Source organism: Sceloporus undulatus, chromosome 4, assembly GCF_019175285.1.
Source record: "Sceloporus undulatus isolate JIND9_A2432 ecotype Alabama chromosome 4, SceUnd_v1.1, whole genome shotgun sequence".
NCBI classification, from domain to species: domain Eukaryota; kingdom Metazoa; phylum Chordata; class Lepidosauria; order Squamata; family Phrynosomatidae; genus Sceloporus; species Sceloporus undulatus.
Window position 1 is genome coordinate 207,521,816 of NC_056525.1, and position 22,031 is coordinate 207,543,846.

Consider the following 22,031-nt stretch of genomic DNA (forward strand, 5'->3'; position numbering starts at 1 on the left):
TTAAATACTGTAGCTAAGTTCCTACATGATGCTAGTGATGCATAACATGCTGCCAGCAAAATCCTAGAAGGCAGTGAAGAAAGCAGAGGTTGCTCTCTCTGTCGGTCTGGTTCTCTCAGTACACAACAGCAACTGGGAGACTGCTGAGTGCAGTTATGTCTCTCTAGCCACCGAACAGCTGCAGGGGTGTATCCTGACTCTTGAGCATGGAGGGATGGAAGAGCTGGCCCTCTGACCCTAGGATTAAGGCTTCTCCTTCCTTTTTAGTGCTCAAGAGTAACTGTAACAAGCTTGGGTGCATCCCCACAGCCAATAAGTCTTCAGAGAACCCTCTAGCTTTTGCTGCTTGCCAAGGTAGGGCCTTGTGGAAGAAGGTACTGGATACTTCCTTTCACAAGGCCCCCAAAAGTACATAAGCAGGGGTGACTTCCCATAGGAGTACAACCTAAATGTTCAAAAATGCAATAGGGAATTATGATTTGATTGTTAGAGTGGCAGCATTAGGCTTAGAAAAACTCGATTCAAATCTTAATACTGGTATATTTGGTCCTCATGGCCCTCACTATCTTTGAGCCAAACATCTTACATTGATTTGTATTTGCTTGTTTGGAATCATAGGCATAGGACAGACTGCCCCAAAAGGCCGGCCTTCCGGTGCCTGTTTTTCCGCTGGAGGGAAGCCACAGCCACCAAACCGCGCGGCTTCCTGCTGGCAGAAAACAACCACGAAAAGAGGGTTCTTCTCAAGCTGCGCCGGTGGCGTAACGAGTGCACCATTGGCGCACTCGTTACATAAGCACTGCATGGAACTGTGTGGACACCGCATGGTGCTTACGTAACAATAGCGGCACCCATGTATACAGGGCGCCGCCAGTTATGCCTTCGTCACTTGATAGGGTTGTGGGGCATGTGGGCGCTCTGCCCCCAGGCAACCCTAGCACGTGATGAGGGCATCGGTAAGGGCCCATATGTACCGGGCCCTATACAGTATTCTGTTTGAGCTCCTTGGAGGACACCAGAAACAAAAATGTATTGTACATGGACTTATAAGAAGTTTGTTGGTGGTATGTGTGATGGAACCATCTTTCAAGTTACTTTCATCTCTGTTCCACAGAAAGGTTCCCTGTCACTGACACTTGCCCCATTAACACTACTTTTAACTGGACAAAGACCAGGGTATCAAGTGCCCCATGAATCAGTTTAATATTTTAGGTAGCATGTTTGCCTTTGTTTATAGGTTATCAAAATCACTCAGACAGAGACATCCACTATAAATGAACAGTAACTTTTATTGAATAACATTGAATAACTTTTATTGAATAACATTACTTCAAGCTGTGTGGGGTTACATTAACATTAAACAATCAGCATGCTTTTGAATACTCTGTAACCTACTCTGTCATACTCAGTGTGAATACTAACCAGACCTGACCAGTCCAACTGAATAACAGTCCACACTAGACTAACTGAACTGAACTCCCTCTCCTTATCTGATCTTAACTGAAAACCCCTTGTCTCTCTCCATCCCTCCCCCAAAGCCCCCCCCCCCACACACACCCCAGGGCTCGCCACTTTGCTGTGATATCCCTCTCTTTGTGAGCAATCTGTGAGGGGGGGGGGAGCGGAATTGAAGAGGACCACTGGGGGACCTCAGTAGATCTCAGCAGATGATGCCATTGGTCTACATCTTGTTGGAAATGCTAGCAGATGCTTTTCCAATCCCCACACATGCCACCGGCCACTGAATAGCTAAGGATGTGTGATGGATTTCCTATCCAGGTTGACCCATCAGTTCAGTGCTAGGGTTCCTGACACTCACCTTGCCTTTTTACCTTCAAAAGCCTTCCTGGATATGGCACTTCATCCTCAAGAGAACCACTATCCTGGACAAGTTTTCAAAGAAGTAGCTATGCTAGTCTCTTGTATTAAAAAGGAGAAAAGGAGGGGAGGGAGGAAAAGAAGGAATGTACCCACACCTTTAAGATTAATTTATTTTTATTTTAGCATTAATTTTCATGGATATAAACCCTCTTTTCAGATGCAGTCCAAAGTGATAACAAGGCCTCAAGATATAAAACGTATTTAAATAGCTGTGAGAGTAGGAGTGAAATAGAATAGGATTCAGAAAGATGTAAATCATGACTTTGCACTAAATTTTCAAAGACCTGCATAAGGTGATACAGCTTGTTCAGAACTTTTGAGGTCAATTAGTGTTGATGTGCTTACTAAACATCAGTTTCCTTATGGTCAAACTGTCCTCTGAAAAGATGCTTTTTATTTCATGTGCAGTAGCAAAGGTCCTTGTATTAATGACACCTGTAGTGTCACATTAAGCCATTGTCTCTGTTCATAATTCTGTTAAAAGACTGGAATTCATTCATATAATTCAATTCAGAGCAGGGGTGAGCAACTGCAGAGGGTCCAGGGGGCATTTTTGACCACCCTTGGATCATCATGGGCTACATCCTCCCATTCTGACAAAACCAGAAGTGAGCATTTGACAAAATGCACTAAAAGCAGTGACATTACAGGCTGTTACCTTATTGTTTTTAAAAAGTGACACTGGTACCCCTTTGTTACAAAAAAAAAAAAAGGCAACATGTTACAGGTAACAAGTAGCATGTTACTTCTAAGCATTGGCTGTAAGAGAGAATTTGGAGTTAACGGTAGGGTGTCTGAGGTATAGAAAAGGGGGAAGGCACTGCATTTCTTTCCAATGCTGCTGAAATCTTTCCTAGCTATGCTGCTTAACATAAAGCATGGTGTTCAGGTTTGGGTCCAGCTTTCAGCTCTGAACCTGAATGCTTTACTGCTCTAGAGAGGGGAAGAGAAATATATGGAGGGTGGTAGAGAGGAGTCTTCCTTCCTTGATGTTAGTAGAGGAGGTTTTTTTTTTAACCCTTTACATATATCTCACTAACCTTAATTCTACCTCTAAGACACCACTAATTTTTAAGGGTTCAAGCATTCTAATTCTCTCATTTCTTTCTATGCAGCTGGTACCCCAATGTTGGGGTATCCTTGTAGAACCATTTTTTGCTGCTGTTCTAGTCCCCCCCCATTTAATTTAGAAATCCAATATACCATTGAATATTTATGGAGTCTCCAGAATAAGGAGAAACCAACCTTTTATTTTGAGATGGGGTGGATCTGTTCTGCTGCTGAACAGATAGGCACCAGATTACTCAGGTTCAGTATTTGAAAGAATACTGTGCTAGTATTGTGCTAATATAGATATCTATTGCTAATTGCCTATTCTCTGAAGATGCCAGCCACAGATGCTGGTGAAATGTGAGGAATAAAAATCTTCTATAACATGGCCACATAGCTGGAAAAGCCCACAAAACTATGGATGTCAGGCATGGAACCTTTGACTTCACTATTGCTAATTGATGTAACTTTTAAATAGAAGAAAGCTATAGACTTGGAGATATCTGTCATTTATTCCTGGTGGTTATAATCACATCAGCTCCCTCCCCTTTCTTAACTGCTTCTGGAAGGACATCTGAGGAACCATCTTCCCTGGAAGAAATAAGAAAAGACGCAGATACAACTCTGTGGGTTCTTTCTCCTCCAGTTGTCTACACCTCCTGTGATAGCCACCAAAAGGACTTTTAACAATGAATTCATCCTCATGATAACTCAATAATGGAAATCAGCAGAATTTGGTATATCTGTGAATGCATCTCATAAGACAGAGATGCCTTTAAAGACTTCCTACAGCTAATTTTACAATATAGCTGTCAAGGTGTTCTCCTTCCCATGTAGGCAGCTGTGCTCTGTGGAGTATACTATGAAGAGTGTATGGGTCTGATATCCACATAAGCTTAAATGAAGGGCCAGTGTCATGCTACTACTGGTAGAACTGCATATTCAGTTTCTCTAAGTAAAGCAGGATTTGAATTACAACTGCTAGTAGTCATTTTGTAATTTGATTTTGAGTAGCGGTCCATAATAGGCTCTAATGGGTGAGGTAAGATTATAAAATGTAATTGTTCCAAAGGAAGGAATGTAGCATCTTTGAGTAAAAAAAATATTCTATCATTAACTACACTTTTTTAACTACTCTGGACTTATTCAGGTGACAAGAACAGCTATCAAATGTTTGCCAAATACAGGCTTACAGTGGAACTTGTTTCCAAGCAAAATGTACTTAAGATCGGGACATAAATCCATATGGATTCAGCCTAAAGTGATTGGTATTTGCTTGTTTTTAAGTTCATGGCAGCAACTGATGGTTGGGAAAATGGAACAACAAAAGTCAGTGGCTACATGTAGTGACATTTTAAATATTGATATCATTTGGGATATTACATGCTTTATGAGTATCTCAGGACTCATTTGGGCACTGTTGAGCTTATTCGTATAGCTGGATGAAGATTTTACAACTCTGCTAGAGTGAAGTGGTGACTCATGGTCCGTGTTCTTATTTTATTGACCCCACTCTGAACCCTCTCAGCATGTGTCTCTCTCCATCTTACTTTCCTGAGAACTATTAACAACATTTTCTGCTCATCTTCTTCTCTAAAGATCAATATATAAACAGCCTCATTACTTGTCTCCAGCTCAGGCACCAACTGACTATTCACCTGCACCTCATCATCATCTCCACCCAACTTCCCCTTCCAAAGGCTGACTTCATTATCTATGGCCCAGATTCAGGAAAGCACTTAAGAGGATGAACCACACAGAATACGTGATCCTATGAATAATTGTTTCTATATGGGATGGGAACAAGTTTCATATGGCTGCCTTCCCCTTTTGCAATTCCCAATTTTGGGCCATGTGCTGGCTCTCTTAAGCCAGCAGACACCTAAATGGTGACCTTCAGCTTCCATAACAGCACAAAAAGGAATCAGGATGTGGAAGATTCAGGATTAGAGCTGAAGCATCATTTTGGGGACATAGTACAAACTTGCAACATCAGCCCCCACCCTCTCAAACCAGCACCTTTAACAGACATCAATACAGTCCTACATTTCTGAAAAATGCCTATCTTTCTCACTTTTCATAATGCTCAGCTTGAGAGTTTTATAACAGTTATGTCCCTCATTTTGTCACATTGAAAGAGAAACAGAGAGAAAAAGTGTGTGGTGTCTGAGGAGATGTGGGGGTTGGGGAGCTATTTTTGCACATTTACACACCTGGGAGAGGGGCTCTGAGTGCAATTTTCAGGCAGTATTACATGCAAAATCACAACAAATTATTTTTAAAAATTGTAGTTTTTGAAGTGACAGGCTTCAAGAATCCACAAGTGGGGGCCTTGAGCTGCATGCAGCCTGCAGGGTACCATTTCTCCACCCCTGAAAAAAGGACTTTTAGCTAGGGCAGGTAAGAAAGCCCACAGTTCAAAATACTGAGACTGTCCTGCTACTGATTGGCTCCAATAAATCTCCCAAGATCTTGACAACAGAAACATAAATACAAGGAAACAAATTTCTACAAAAATCAAGGTCTCCAGTTCATCCACACCTTTTCCCCTCATAGTAATGACTAGGGACCCGCTGGTGGAGAATACCCATTTCCTCTTCATTGGGCCCCTTTTCATTTTTAAAAGAAAGCATGGTAGTGATCTGGACAAGGGAGGTAGAATTCAACCTTTTCTTCTCTGCCAGTTCACGTAATGATATTAAGCTCAGATGCTAATAGGCACAAAGAGGGAGAGGGAGTTTTTGTGGATTCCTATGTTTTGCCTAAGAGCCAGCATAGTATAGTGGTTTGAGTATTGGACTATGACTCTGAAGACCAGGGTTTGAATCCTCACTCAGCCACAAAAACCGACTGGATAACCTTTGGCAAGTCACATTGTCTCAGCCTCAAAGACAAACCCACTCTAAACAAATCTTTTCAAGAAAACCCTGTGATAGGGTCACCTTAGATAAGACTTGAAGACACACACTGACAACAATAGTGTGTTGCCTGGTTTTATTCCCAATGACAACTTGAAGCAAAATAAGTCAAATAAACATCATGATTGTTTCTGTGGGAAAGCATTACTTTGGCTTATCCCTGTAGCCCATTATGGATTGTGTTGTCTGAGGCAAAATACAAGATTACACTCATTGCAGGGCTATCCTCATAAAAAGCCACTGGGTTGTCAGTTAAATCGGCAGCACTGGAGATGGTAGCTTTATCTATTGGACCAGAAGGTAGAGGGCCAGTTGTGCAGCCTTGCAGAGCACATTGCATGATACACAGAGTTCCATCTTCCAACATCGTACTCCCATTTGGTCACAATTGTTCCTGCTGAAACCTTCTTGCTATCTGAACAATAAATGCTGCGAAGAATTCGTTCTATGCTGCACATATTGCGTCCGCAGAGTCACGTCTGGCAGAGCTGTTCAGGGTTGTGAGGGAGCTAACTCAGCTCCCTCCCTCCCTGAGCCCTATCTTGGAGTCATCTAAAGCCTGCTGTGATGATTTTAACAACTTCTTTGCGGATAAAATCTCTCAGATAAGGGCTGATCTCGGCGCCAGTATTTGTGCAGATCCTGTAGGAGAGGTGTCCAAAGCGTCCGTGGCCCCTGTTATACTGGATCACTTTGAGTTTGTTAGTACCGAGCAAGCGGGCAAGATCCTTCGAAGTGTTAGGAGGCCGACTTGCTCCCTTGATCCCTGTCCCTCATGGCTGACAGCTCAGGGGGGAGATGTGGTGCGAATTATGTTGCATCGCATAATTAATACATCTCTAAGTGAGGGTCAGTTTCCATCTAAATTAAAATTAGCAGTGGTCAAACCCCTGCTAAAGAAGCCCTCCTTAGACCCCCTGATTCATAATAACTATCAGCCCATCTCGCTGCTGCCTTTTTTGGGGAAGGTGATTGAGAGAGCAGTCGCTTTCCAGCTTCAATCGATCTTGGATGACACCGATTTTCTGGACCCATTTCAAACCGGCTTCCAGGCGGGCTATGGAGTTGAGACTGCCATGGTCGCCTTAGTTGATGATCTCCGTCTGGGCATGGACAGGGGGAGTGTGTCCCTGTTAGTGCTCTTGGACATCTCAGCGGCCTTTGATACCATCGACCATGGTATCCTTCTGGGACGCCTGAGGGAGTTGGGAATTGGGGGGCACTGCTTTGCAGTGGTTCCGTTCCTACCTCTCGGGCAGATCCCAGATGGTGGAGCTGGGGGACTGTCGCTCCGATAGGAGGGCCCTGATATCTGGTGTCCCTCAGGGAGCGATCTTGTCCCCTATGCTATTTAACATTTACATGAAGCCACTGGGAGAGATCATCCGGAGACACGGGGCGCGGTGTTATCAGTACGCTGATGACACCCAGATAGTCTTCTCTATGTCTCCGACTGATGCAGTAACTAAGGATGGCATCTCTCCTCTAGATGCCTGCTTGGCGTCGGTAATGGGCTGGATGAGGGAGAACAAACTCAGTGTGAATCCAGGGAAAACGAAAGTACTGGTGATAGGTTCCCCGGTTTCGGGTGGCGAGATCTGTCATCCGGTCCTGAATGGGGTCACGCTCCCCCTGAAGGACTCGGTGCGCAGCTTGGGAGTGCTCCTTGATTCGTCGCTCCAGCTGACTTCTCAGGTGGATGCGATGGTCAGGAGTGCTTGTTATCAGCTTCGGCTGATACGACAGTTGCGTCCCTACCTGGACCGTAAGGACCTTGAATCTGTTGTACATGCCTTGGTAACCTCTCGATTAGATTTCTGCAATGCGCTCTACATGGGGCAACCCTTGTACCAAACCCGGAAGCTGCAAATGGTGCAGAATATGGCAGCTAGACTGGTCGCTGGCAGTTCCAGGTCGAACCATATAACACCTATTTTAAAAGACCTTCACTGGCTGCCTATTCGCTTCCGAGCTCAATACAAGGTGTTGGTTTTGACCTATAAAGCCCTAAATGGCTTGGGCCCAGGGTACTTGGAGGACCGTCTCTCCCCATATAATCCGTCCTACACACTCAGAACATCCGGGACAAATTTGTTGGAGGTCCCTAGGTCAAACTTTGCACAGACCTCACAGAGGGCTTTTGCCATCGCTGCCCCTTCACTTTGGAACAAGCTCCCCGTAGAGCTTCGCTCTGCTGCCTCACTAGATATTTTCAAGAAAAATCTGAAAACGTATCTATTTCGGTTGGCCTTCCCACCTTAGTTAAATTGTTTATTTTCCTGCCCCTTATTTTTTTCCCTTTCGACCCCGGACCATTGTAAATTAATCTCTCTTTCTCTTTGCCCTTCACATGTGTATTTAATTGATTTCCTGTTCCTGTTCCTTGTAGTAATGCTTTTAACTTTTATATTGAATTTTTATCTTGTATTGTAATGTTTTAAATTTTGTAAGCCGCCTTGATCATAACTATGGAAAGGCGGGGTAAAAATAAAATGTATTATTATTATTATGATGATGCATCAGCTGCTGCATACACCCAGAACTGGAACAATGCATAGAGGTATATCAAGTCTGCTGGAAAGGAGTATGTGGCCTGTCTAGCTTCCTTTTGGTCAAATACCTTTCCCATTGGTGCTCTTTGTGACACATTAGGAGAAGGCAATTAACTGAAAAGTCAATCAGGACCAGCAAAAGGAACACAAGAAGATTCACACAACATCAGACCAAAGGCCAACATTTTTTGCCAACAATAGCCAAACTGTTATCTGTGGGAAACCCACAAACAGGGTATGAAAGGGACAAACATCACCAACACTCCTCCAGGTGAGGAGAAATGACTTGGGAGCGGAGAAGTAGCCAGATATGCAACAAGTATGACTACTTCCCATACCCATCAGTTCTGGGGACATCTCATTCTGCCTAACATCATCTGGAGGTATTCACATGTTCTTCTCCATAAAATGCATTCTTTTACAGTTTTAGTTTTGTTTTTGCTTTTTTGGCTTTACTCCTTCTTCTGCCCACATCATTTATTTCATAGACTGGAAACCAATGAATTAGTTTACATTCTGCTAGAGAGGTTTGTCTTCAGATCTTTTGACAAACTACAGAGCCCTTTCCCCTCCACAACTTGTCCATAGTGTGTATGTGTATAAGTGTGTGCATGAACACAGAATCTGGAAATATTGATACACATTTTCATATGTAGCCTTTTGCTTATCTTTATTCATGAGACATCTGTTTTATTAGCATTATGACTATGGGTCAAGCAAATGTTTTTCTAAACTGTCTGCTGTGGGAATATTGATTTGGTTTATTTTTCATTTCAGCATCCCCTACCCAAACTCCCATTTTTGAAAAATATTCTGGGCTTCTTTCCTGTGTGGTCTCCAGTAGTTTGCATGATGTTTTAGGGGTAGGGGCGTCAGGAAGTGACGCCCCTTTCTAACCCTAGTACGCGCAGAGCACGTACTATAGGCCTGTGCAGAACGGGCCTAGGTCTCTGTACATCTTGAGTTTAGTAGTTGTTTGAAAAGAACACATTAATTCAATATTTGCAATTGTTATTGAAGTTTTGCACTGCAACGGTTGTTTATTGTCACTGAGTTACTTACTCAAGGGTATTTTTTACAATTCATAAACTTAAACTTTTTAAACCTTAAAAAACGTATATTTTAAAACTGTTTTTAATTCAGTGCTTCCTTTAATGTGTTAGTTGACATTTTTAAATTATTGATTTAAATTGTATTCTTTTAACATCTATGTTGTAAACTGTCTTGGTTCCTATATGGAGAAAAAAAAGGTGTGATATTAAATAAATAAGTTTGAATCGATGGTGAGCTTGTCATAACAAACTAAGTGTACTCAGGAGGAAATCTTGCTTTCAATGGAACATTTTGAAGTATGCTTTGGAATCTAGCCATATGCATGTCTGTTCAGAAGTAAGACCAGCTGAGTCTACTTAGTCTTTCTTACTTACCAGGTAAACAGATACTTATGTGAAATAGACCAGTGGATGAATGGGGAAAGTTCACTTGATAAGCACAACAGTACAAAGCTGTTCAACAAGATGGGTGGCAACAATAAAGTAGGTAGCCAGCATTTGCTCTTTGATAATCAATGTTGTTTATCCAGGTATGGATGAATAATAGAGAAAATGGTAACCATGTCTCCTTTAGATAATCCTTTAATATGATCATGGTGTCTCCCCTGCCAGGTAAATACACAGTAACTACTGATCTTAGAGAACAGTATTATAAGATGCAATACAGGTGGTATATGACTCTGGTCAAAATTGCCCATATGTTTAAAACCGCTAATGATCATTGTTGGAACTGTGGGAAAGGAAAGGGATCTTTGGCGAGTTACAGACGCGCACAAAGTACGCGCTCCGCGTATGTTAGAGTTAGGAAGAGGCGTCACTTCCTGATGCCCTTAACCATAATACGCGCGGAGCGTGTAGAAAATGGCAGCGCCCTATACACATGGGCGCCGCCATGACTACGTCACGACTGCACAGCCTCCAAAGGGGCAGCGCGGAAGTGATGTAGTGAGCCGCGCGAGGGCGCCCTTTCCATGGCCCCAGAAGGAGCTCTGTTTTGGAGCTCCTTCCACAATTTGCATCACTGGCGCAGCCTCTACACGGCTTTCTCCGTGTCCCTGCCGCCGTCGGGTGTCATTGGGGCATGAAGCCCCAAGGACACTCCTTTCCAGGCCACGGGGAAGCGGCCTTTTGCTGCTCCCCGCGGCCTGGAAAGCGGTGGATCGGGGCCTCAGAGGCTGCCGTGTGGCAGCTGAGGCCCCGATCCGCAGGGAAAGGGTCAGTTACAGGCTCCCAAATGGGCGGTTGTAACGCGCCTTTGATTCATATCTGGTGGTCCTGCCAAAGGCAAAACAGGGCTTTCTAAACAACCCTTTGGGACGTTCGAGAGACGTCCCATTTTAAAAAGGGCGTCTTTTTAGACGCCCATGGCCTAGTACGGACTCCGTCCTTACAAGATGGCGCCGGCCCTTCTACATGGCCGGCGCCATCTTTGCGTATCGGAGCTTAGCGTCCGTACGCGTCGCGCCGCTGCTGATGTAGCGAGCGCGCCCTGGCGCCTCGCTACGTCGCAAACGCGACGAAAAAAGAAGCTCCATTTTGGAGCTTCTTTTTCTGGTCCGCGCGGGAGTCGGGCCGTCTGAAGGCCCCTTTTTTTTTTTTTTTTTTTTTTCCGTCTCCCCCGTACTGGCGGCGGCAGCAGACCGCCGCAAAGCGGCGGTCTGTACCCCGCCAATATTGGGATCCAATTCCAAGAAGTTATTGAAGAAATTACAAATAAAGATAAAGACTGTGCCAAAAACTTTTTTGTTGGGGATGTTTGAACAAGAATTAGAAATGAAATTTGGGAAAATTTTAATTTATGTTAACAGTGGCTAGACAGGTGTATGCCAAACATTGGAAGGGGTAATATATTCCATCAATACCAGATTGGATCTGGAAAGTGTATGATTTAATAGAAATGGCTAAGTTAACTCATTTAATTAAATTTAATTCTTCAGGAAAATTTGAAGATGAATGGAACCCGCTTATGAATTTTTTGACAAGTATTGGACTCAAAAGCTCTCCTTACAAAAAAGTTTAAAATCTGATGAAATCTCTTTCTTGATATTAAAAAAATATAGGATAGAAGTTTGTTTTGTAGAAATAGTGATGACCTTAGAAATACTTATTTATATTTCATGCTTTGTCTTGTAGTAAATTGTAATAGTCAAACATTCAGAAATCAAACTGTCTGTGAAATTATTTATTTGAATACCAGATAGGAATAAACACACACACACACACACACACACACACACACTTTTCAACCTTTTCTTATTAATTTCCCTCTCGGGAATAAATATAAGAAGTTTTACAGAGAGGTATAAAATCTTTACCTAAAAAGGAGTTAAATACAGTTAAGGAGGAAAATCTCTAGGACACTAGGTTTTGGAAGTCTTTATTTTAAATTTTCATAGTCGGGTAGATTGTATGGTGTATGATTTATTATGGTGTATATCGTAAATTGTAAATTGTACTTTAATTGTTATGTATTGTGTACCTAATTTTTTTTCTTTGTCTATTATATTCCTTAATAAAGATTTATTTTAAAAAAGATAATCCTTTATTGTGATCATTGCTGATATAAGCACTGGGAAAAATGTGGAAGTTGGCAGCTCAAATAATAAACTGGTGGAAAGGTGAGCAAAACAAATGTATGCTTGACCACTGCAAAAACATGTGAAAATGTTAAGGCTGCAGCTTATGTCAAATGGAACAATCCCACACAGTGATGTCTTGTCTATAGAAGCTCCTGCATACTTTTCAATATCTGACATCCATGTCCATCTTGGGTTCTTTGGGGATGAGGCTGCATTTTTTTTTTTTTTACACAATCCATCCACCTTTTACTTTTCCTACTAAGGATGTGGTTGTTTGAAACTGTATGCCTTGCTTGAACTTATCTTTCTCTCCTGGCAATTGACTTATGCATGTTCAAGCAAGGTTTAATGGATTTTTGAAATGTGTACTTTTTTCCAGACTGTTCTGCAGTCACCTGTCAGGAGCACAAATTTCATAGAGGGTGGAGATGATAGTAGACCTGCAGACCAGGTCAAGTTCCCCCCCCCCCCCCCACACACACACACACAACCAAGTCCACTGGAGCAGATTCCTTGAACATCTCTAATTTCACTCTCCCACAGCCACTAATGTGGCTGCGCAAATACAACAGTGTGGAGAATTTATGGGGTATGTACAGGAGGCAGAAGAGCACAGCATGAATTCTGCAGCCCCTCCAAGGTATTCAGATTTTGGTTTCTGAATGCTAAGGAGCAGATGATATAGTCTGGTTCATCCCACTTTTAAAAAAAAATGCAGAGTTGTTGAAGTGGCCAAATGTTACAATTAATTATACTGGGAATTTCCAAGTTGTGTGGTCACAACTGAAAAAAAGAAAAGAAAAACCAACACAGTTGCTATAAATTTCTCTGTGCTGTGAACCTTCTATGTCTAGGTCACGGTAAATAAAATAAAATCAAACCGCTTGGAGATTGGGGGAGTTGCTAACACCACCAAATTGAAATGGCACTCTGTGCCAGCCAAATCTAAGCAGTGGATCTGAGGTTCACTGTAGCTATGTGCATGGGAAGGGCTACAGATGGTTCTGCCTGTTCCCAGCCTCAATGACAGCTGCTTCATGAGTGAAAGAGACAAAAGCAGAATAGAAATCAGCCATTCCAAATGACTTGTTTAAAGAATGAAAAATACATTAACAAGTTATGACATACTGTATATACTCATGTATAAGTCTAGAAATTTTAGTCAAAAAATTGACCCCCAAAACCTAGGTCAACTTATCCATGGATCAATGTAAATACTATACTTTAACTCTTATTAAAAAGGGAACCATCCCCCGCTGAAAGGTAAAAGTGCAATCTGTCCTGGAAGCACTGACCTCCCTCTACTCTCTCTTCCATCCAGCCTTTAGACTGAGCCAAAACAGTATACCTGCCATAATTTTGTAGGTTCTTTGGCATAGTTTTCTTTTGCTTCATCATTTAGATCATTTGTTGCATGTCCCTAGGTTTTACCCTTGACTTATCCAAGAGTCAAATCCATAATTTTGCCCCCAATCCCTGCCCTTGACTTATACATGAGGTCAACTTATAATCAAGTATATACAGCACTTACATATTCTTACATACTTTCCCCAGATGGTAGAATTTAGTGTTAGCCTGGAAAATCAGTATGCGAAGGAATTTTGTAGCACTGAGACTAAATGAAAGAGAGATGCTGATACAAAAGCTCATGCCACCAACTTCTATCAATAAGTCTCAAGGGTGCTACAAGGTTCTTTTGCATACCTTCCCCAGAAGGGTGAGTTATCATTATATTTTTTACTTTATAATATCACCCTGTAAAACTGTAAACTGTAGCTTATTTCATACTAAAGTTACTTAGATTGGTTCTTTCTCAGTCAAACAAATGTTATAATAGCCATATAAGTTCCCATAAGAAATGCTAGCACTCACTGCCCTCTAGTGTTACTATCAACACCCCAAATAAGTCCATTTTTCACAACCAGAGACAGATGTGTTGGTGCAATAAGACTGAAATCCCATGATACACAAATACATTTGTGTCTTTTTGGATTTCTAGATTTTCAAAGGCTTCCTACTGTAAAGGATTGTAAAAGAGTCTTACATTTGTAAAAGCTGAATACTGGTAATTGTGCTCCCTGTGTTTGGTGACCAAGACAGCACACACTGTGTGAATCTTTCATGGAAACACTGAAAGATCAAAGGTTTAGGCAGCATTACAGCATAAATCAAATGTTTAGGGTGGCTGTAGCACTAGGGTTATTCTCTTTGATGTATTAAGAACTGTACACTCTGGGAGAATTTGACACGTGAGATTTTTGAAATGAAGACTATATAGCCATATAGTCTTCATACCCTTCATAGCCATATAATCTTATGATGATGTCATACATAGAAAGAAGCATTTTATTTTATTAGGACCTTTATTGAAACAGGAATAGCATCACACAATTTCAACAATCATTAGTGAGTACACAGACTGCCATATTATTATAGATGTTTTATATATTTGTTACATCTTGCAGTTTTTATACAGGAAAGCCCATCCTTATAATGAAAGCAATGAGAAATATGAAGGAGTCTTGAACATAGATGATTAGGATTTTGGTCAATTATATATATATTCTCAAATTAAACTGAATATTCTTTAATACAGTACTTCAATATTTTGTTATTGTATTACCAGGTACCTTTCTACTTTTTGTAAATAGCAATCTGATACACTTAGCTGTGAGTAATCTTCTTGAGTTCAGTGGGGCTTATTTCTGAATAGACTTGTAGAAGATTATAGACATGTCTATTATTTCTGAACAGGCATGTGTAGGATTGTATTATTAGCCATTTTATCTAGAAGAGTGCATTAGTTCCTAAAATGAAATAATGCACTCTCATAAATTGTCCAACTTGTTTCTATGAATAAAAACAAAATAAATGGGAAAAAGTGAATACAAATCCTTTCACTTAATTTATCTCCTTCATTGTTGTTGTGTGTCTTCAAGTCATTTCTGGCTTATGGCGACCCCAAGATTTGTTCAGAGGGGATTTGCTATTACCTTTCTCTGAGGCTGAAAGAGTATGAATTACCCAGGATCACTCAAGGGGCTCCCATGGTCAAGCAGGGATACTAACCCTAATCTTCCAGAGTATTAATCCAACATTTACAGTTACAGTATACCACACTGGCTCTCATTCATTACTATTATTTTATTCATTTCTCATAACACACATTTCTCGAACTGACAAGTGGAATTGTATAGTAAATTGATGCACACGGAAAATTTAAGGGGAACTTTACACAGGAAAAGATCTTGGAAATTTACAAGAAAAATATCTGAGGCATTCCACTGCATTTAGGAGCAAACTGATACATTCAGAAAACATTAGGCAATGAAGTCTTGGCTTTTTTTTTACAGGAAATAGAAACAATCCAAATGTCAAATTTAGAGGATATCATCCATTTCTTAATTGCTTAAAACATGAGGACACTTTATTTGATGTGTCTGAAACATGGCTGACATGATGTCTAATACAGACATGTGTTTTTGTTTTTGATACAATTTGGACATAAAACATTGAAGGTATTAATGCAAATTGGTTATTTCAAATTAAAGTGCACTCATGGACTCAGTGAATTTTACATAAGTGTGGTTTAAAAAATTCCCATTGATTCAGTGGGTCTTCACTAGAAAGGATTAACAACTGGTTTCAGAAGACAGTCTGTATCTATATTGTAATCAAATGCAGAAATAAAAAGAAGCAAACCAAAAGAAAAATGGAGATTCAAAACAAAATGAATTAGATGTCAAAAGGAAAATGAAATATTTTTCAGTTCCACATCTCCAATTTAAGATATCTGTTCATACCCTATCTCCAAAGAAGTCAACAACATACATGAAATGTAGAAAGAAAGAAGGGATATTATGGTCTCTAAAAGAAAAGGAAGGACTCTTGCATCTAAAGTAGTACTGTATACTGGAGTCCATGAAAACACATGTTTAAATAAAGTGGGTAGCCTCAAAAGTACCACAGCCTCAAAAGTCCTCTTCCTCTCTTTTTACACTAAAATGGCTATCTTTCAGACAACTGCCATACTGGAAAGAAGATATTTATTTATTTTCATAGGCCACCTTTTACTTATATATATTCTTATTAGTATACATACAGGATAGTATATATTCTTATTAATAAAATAATATGAAATGAGGTGGGCATCTGAGGAAGGGTAGGGGGCCACATAAACCCCCTAGGAGACCTTGGAGGGCTTCTACATGCTCCTGCAAAAAATTCAACCTCTGGCCCCTAAATGCCATCTAGGGGATATGGGACATTTTCACAATGGATTTGGAGCTTCCCATTTTAAAAAAAGCAGGAGGTGAGGAGAATAGCAATAGCAATAACAACAGCAAGTACATTTCTATACCACTTATCAATGCACTTAAGCACTTCCTAAGTGGTTTACAATGTGTAAGTTAATTCTCTCCAACAAGCTGGGTAATAATAATAATATAATATTTATTTGTATACCGCCCTCTGGCAAACCAATCCGGGCGGTTAACAACAGTAAAATATAAAATATGACAATTAAAAACACTTTATCCCTCCCCCCCTTAAGACAGTATTAAATAGTATAACATATTAAAAATACAATATCAAGAATAAAAACAGCAATTAAAACTAAAAACCCTGATATCCCTCTGTTAATCCTCAACCATCTCTAAGATGGGGCCACGGGAAGAATGAGGGAATCAGGGAACCTGGGAACCTTGGCCGGGATGGTTAATCTGGAAAGGCCTGCCGGAAGAGATCCGTCTTGACCGCTTTTTTAAAGCTGTCTAATGATGTTATCTGACGGATCTCATCCGGCAGGTCGTTCCAGAGTTTGGGGGCAACAGCAGAGAACGCCCTCTGGGAGGTTGCTGCAAGCCTAGATTTTAGAGGCTGCAGTAAGTTCCTCCCAGAGGACCGGAGAGCGCGGGGAGGATTGTACGGGAGGAGGCGGTCTCTAAGATAGTTTGGACCCAAGCCATTTAGGGCTGTAAAGGTGATAACCAACACCTTGTACTGGGCCCGGAAGCTGATAGGCAGCCAGTGGAGGGACCTCAAAACCGGAGTAATGTGGTCCCTCCTAGATGTACCTGACACAAGCCTGGCTGCCATGTTTTGAACCAGCTGTAATTTCCGAGTCAAGCACAGGGGTAGCCCCATGTAGAGTGCATTACAGAAATCAAGGCGTGAGGTTACCAGTGCGTGCACAACCGTCTCGAGATCCCTTACTTCCAGAAAAGGGCGCAGCTGGCGTATCAGCCGAAGCTGATAACAGGCACTCCTGAACGTCGCATTTACCTGATTTGTCATCAGGAGCGACGAGTCAAGGAGCACCCCCAGACTGCGAACACAGTCGTTGGAGGAGAGTGTGACCCCATCCAGGACTGGAGGTTGCAACCCAATTCTTGGTTTCAGGGCCGCTACCATGAGCACCTCCGTCTTGTCTGGATTCAGTTTCAATCTGTTTTTCCTCATCCAGCCCATTACCGCCTGGAGACATTCATTGAGAGAAGAGATGCCATCGGAATTCGAGGCCGACGAACGAGATACGGAGAAATAGATTTGGGTGTCATCAGTGTACTGATAACACCCAGCACCATAACTCCGTATTATCTCACCCAGCGGCTTCATATAGATGTTAAATAACATCGGGGACAAAATAGCCCCCTGAGGAACCCCACAAGTGAGGTACCTCTTACTGGAGCTACAGTCCCCGAGTAGCACCCTCTGAGACCTGCCCGAGAGGAAGGACCGGAACCACTCATTTCAGTGACCTTGGAAGAATCAAGCCTGAGCCCCTGGCTGGTATTGAACTTACAACTTTATGGTCTGTGAGTGGTTGGCTGCTGTACAGGTATTTAACCACTGCACCACCAGGACTCTTCATGAGAAGTCATCTCCTGTTCCAAAAATAGGCCTCTCTTGGGCCTAAATTGGGAGATGGTGGGCCCAAAATGTGGTGAAAATGCCTCCCCCACACACCTGTTAGAGAGTATTTTGGAGTAAAAAGGATTATTTGAACAAATTTTGCAAATGTTTTGTAAAAATATTGTTTGACTTCTGGAGGTCTCAGGGGGCTCCACACCTCCTCGGGAGCTTTTAGGAACAACTTAGTTTTACTCTGTGAAGGGTCCTGAGGATCACAAAAATTATCCTAGTGGGTACATGCTGTCCACAGGCCTCACTTTGCCCACCCTTGATATAAAACCACAATTAAAAACTCAGTTTGTACAAATTTGATACACAGCTTCAGTACAGGAGGGAAAGTGCATGGTCTGATGTCATTTATCCAGTTCCAAAAAGCTAGATAAAAGGGTAATTAACATATTTGATGCAGTAAAGATGTCATATGCATCTTAGGCTCCATCTACACTGCAGAACTGATGCAGTTTGACACTGCTTTAATTGCCATGTCTCCATGCTATGGAAGTCTAGGATTTGTAGTTTAGTGAGATATTTAGCCTTGTCAGAGAGCTCTGACGTCACAACAAACTATAAATTCTAGGATCTCAATAGGACAGAGCCAAAACAGTTAAAGCAGTGTCAAACTGCATTAATTCTGCAGTGTGGCAACAGCCTTTGAGGGTAGCACCAGCTACAGAGAAGACCCTTTTAGGCATCACTTACCAGCTAATCTCTAGAGGAGACATTATTGATAGAAGTGTCTCTGCCACTGATCTTAGGCCCTGGGCCCATCAATTGGAAGGTGGTGTTCTTTCAGGATCCAATTTATTCAGGACTTCGTATGTTAAAGTCAACAGATTGAACTATGCTTTGGAAATGAACTGGCATACAATGCAGATCCTTTAGGACTACAAGGATACAAGTCCTATCAGTGCTACTTGTCTGTACCTGAGTTGCTACGTTCTGTAGTAGCTTCAGCTTCCAAATTGTCTTCAAACACCAAACAGAGCAAGCATATTGCCAGAGTCTAATCTAGAGGTTAACAGAACATATATTACTCTGATTCACAGAACTGTGATGATGCATGGAGCAATAATATTTCCCACCAGTAGACTTTTAGATGAGAAGAAAGTAAGGCGGGGTGCAGACCGCCAAAAAGAGGCGCCTCCTTGGCGCCTCTCTTTGCTGCACAGGAGCACCACTGCCTACAAACAACACTGTGCAGCTGTGCAGCAAAGAAGGAGCTGTAAAAAGTGGCTCCTTTTTGTGGTGCCACAAAGCACCAGAGACAGCTTCATTACGTCGCAGCTGCGCAGCGCCATTTGTAGGCAGCGCAGCTGCAACGTAATCATTGTGTGCGCCATTTGTATGGCACTGCGCAACTGCGGCGTGCTGACGACATGCTAGGGCTGTGGGGCATGTGCACGCGCCACCCCGAGGCAACCATAGCACGTTATTGACACACTGCAAAGGGCCCATCTATACAGGGCCTAAGTGAGGTATACACTTAGTGAATATGTGCCACATTTAATCATTGCTTATCTTCTTTATTTCAAAGCCATCAGTTTCTATATGAGTTTGTTTGATCTGAATTTATCAGTAAAGCTGTGATTGTTTAGTATTGCACTACACAGGCAGGAAGCTATGCTACAGTACTTTATATGAACTCTACCTTAGAATGTATTTCTATGCATGATGTAAAGTCTATTAATATTATACCCAATAAATATACTGACCTGTGATATTGATATTTGGTACAATCAGGCATATAAACAACCAGCTACTGCTTCAGGATGTTTGAGAATGAAAGGAAAGAAGTGGAAGGTACAATTTCAGCAGAGGGACTAGTTGATACTTTTAGTCAACCAAATAATTGCACACCTGCTTAGTGCTAAGAAGCCTCACTGCCTACTATGGATGATTATGGGTAATGGTAAGATTTCCTTTTGCCTCATTCTGACTTGTCCCACTGTGGCGGCTGATGAATCTGGCCAGCAAGCCACGTCACTGGTCACTGTTGTGTCTGGGTACTGTTCCAGCAGACTCAAGAACATTTGGATTTAACTGCCAGTAAGACCGTATCCCACTTACTGTTCTTGTGCTGCAACTGCTGTTTCCTAAATTTGTGTTGAAACAAATCATTTGTGTCTTCATCCTCAGCCTCAGATATTATCTCCATTTTTTTGTACAACCAGTTTAAGGAGGTTGTGCTGTTTCTCCAAGAGTGTTGCAATATCCTTAAGTCTAAAGCACACACAAACAAAAAATTGATTTTTTTAAATAACGAGGCCACAAAAACATTAACAACATTAACAATGAAAAGAGCTCTTTAAAATATTTAATGCATCTTTTCTAGAAAAAAATGTAATTAAAGCATTATCTTTTGAATAAGATTTTTTTTTAAAAAAGCTAGTATTTGAGAAACACTGATGATGATGACTTTTTACCACTGCCACTGCAATCTCAAAAGTAAACTATGGCCTGTTACAGACAGCCAAAATAAAGCTGCTTCGAGTCACAGTGGGGGTATAGTGTTTCAATGATGCATGCGTCCTAAGAGTCCAGAAGCTGCACCAAAGCCACGCTCCAGTCCTTAGGGCTGGAGCATGGCTTTGGTGCGACTTCTGGACTCTTAGGATGCATGCATCATTGAATCACCATACCTCCACTGTGACTCGAAGCAGCTTTATTTTGGCTGTCTGTAACAGGCCTATGAAAATGTTTCAAAGAGATTCAGTGACTACACAGATATCTTCTAATCTGCCCAGTAAAAATAATGCCCTAAATCCAACTGCTAGTCCCAGGTAGGACGGATCCACTGAATTAATGGAATTTACTTAGGTATTGACTTAGTAAATTCAAACTGATTCATTATATTTATTGTGATTGGGACTAGGAATTGGATTCAGGCAATGATTCTCACTCTTACTATATATTATAAATTTTGGGTGACACATTTGAAAGCAAAGACAGGGCCTTTGGATTGCAAGAATATAGTATCAATATTATAACTGTGCCAAAAACCAGAATTTCACTGCCATTTTGATTTGAATAAACATAAAAAACCCAACAACCAATACCTGTACTTCTGCTTCAGTACTTCTAGTTCTAATGATGTGTCAGCATTCTGCAAATCTGTTGCTCTGTCATCACATCCAAAACAATACTGAAACACACTCTGAAAAACAGAAATAATTGCACATGGATTAGAAATAATGTCAGACGAGAAACCGGTCTCTGAAACACACACACACACACACACACACTGGGCCATAAGCCTGCACGGCTAAGTGTAGCATATGTGGAACTACACTAGAATGAGCCATTTACACTACACTAGAATAGCGCTTGGATCTACTGAAGTGCTGCTGAAGCCTCTCCCACAGTTCTTTCATACCTAGTGAACAGTGTGTTGGGGGAAACACAAAGTGAATATATAATTCATTAAAATCTGATGGGGTCCTATGGGGGTCTCAGTGGCTGATATAATAATTTTGCAGCTAGATACAGAGTCCTTGCCATATGTTTCTGTGATCCCCCCATCCACCAGGCACAAGGGCTCTGTCAACTTGGGGTGGGAGGGAGTTGGTCATTGCAGTGGGAGGAAGGAAATGCCAGCCTCCACAATGGCAAAATATACATATATAGATGCCTATGTATGCCACTAATCGAATGCCAACCTGGGAAAAATAACTCCGTTAATTTCAGCCCACTTGAGACTTAGACATATTCTAGTTATTAGATCATGAGTAGTACAAGAGGTTTGACTCCTTCCTCAAACCAGTTGATTCAATTAGGTTATCCCCTTTTCTTCTTCAAAACTGACTGAAATCCTAGAGGAACTAGGTACAATTTAGGAGGAATTTGTCTTTCAGCTTACCATGAATCCACAGTATCTTGGCCTGTTAGGATAGACAGTGATTGATTCTTGATCAACTCTGCTGAGAAACCAATATGGTAGTTTTTTCTCCAAGTTCGTGTGAAGATTGACCTTAAAAAATAATAATACTTCCTTGTCATATAAAATGGTAATTGCCCAAAGCCAAAGAATTAAAATGACACAAATAATCTCTATTACAATATGGCTCTGCACTTACACCCTGGTTTAGG

At 41.5% G+C, this 22,031-nt stretch overlaps 1 protein-coding gene across 1 annotated transcript in view; it reads right to left on the reverse strand.

Moving 5' to 3' along the window:
• Window positions 1-3,394: 3,394 nt before the first annotated feature.
• Window positions 3,395-22,031, reverse strand: part of TRPA1 (transient receptor potential cation channel subfamily A member 1) — a 64,567-nt gene continuing 45,930 nt past the window's right edge. Inside the window, 5 exon segments of the mRNA XM_042464448.1 lie at window positions 3,395-3,522; window positions 20,013-20,103; window positions 20,105-20,165; window positions 21,002-21,099; window positions 21,802-21,912. Coding sequence (XP_042320382.1) covers window positions 3,461-3,522; window positions 20,013-20,103; window positions 20,105-20,165; window positions 21,002-21,099; window positions 21,802-21,912 — 423 coding nt within the window. The 3' untranslated portion in view covers window positions 3,395-3,460.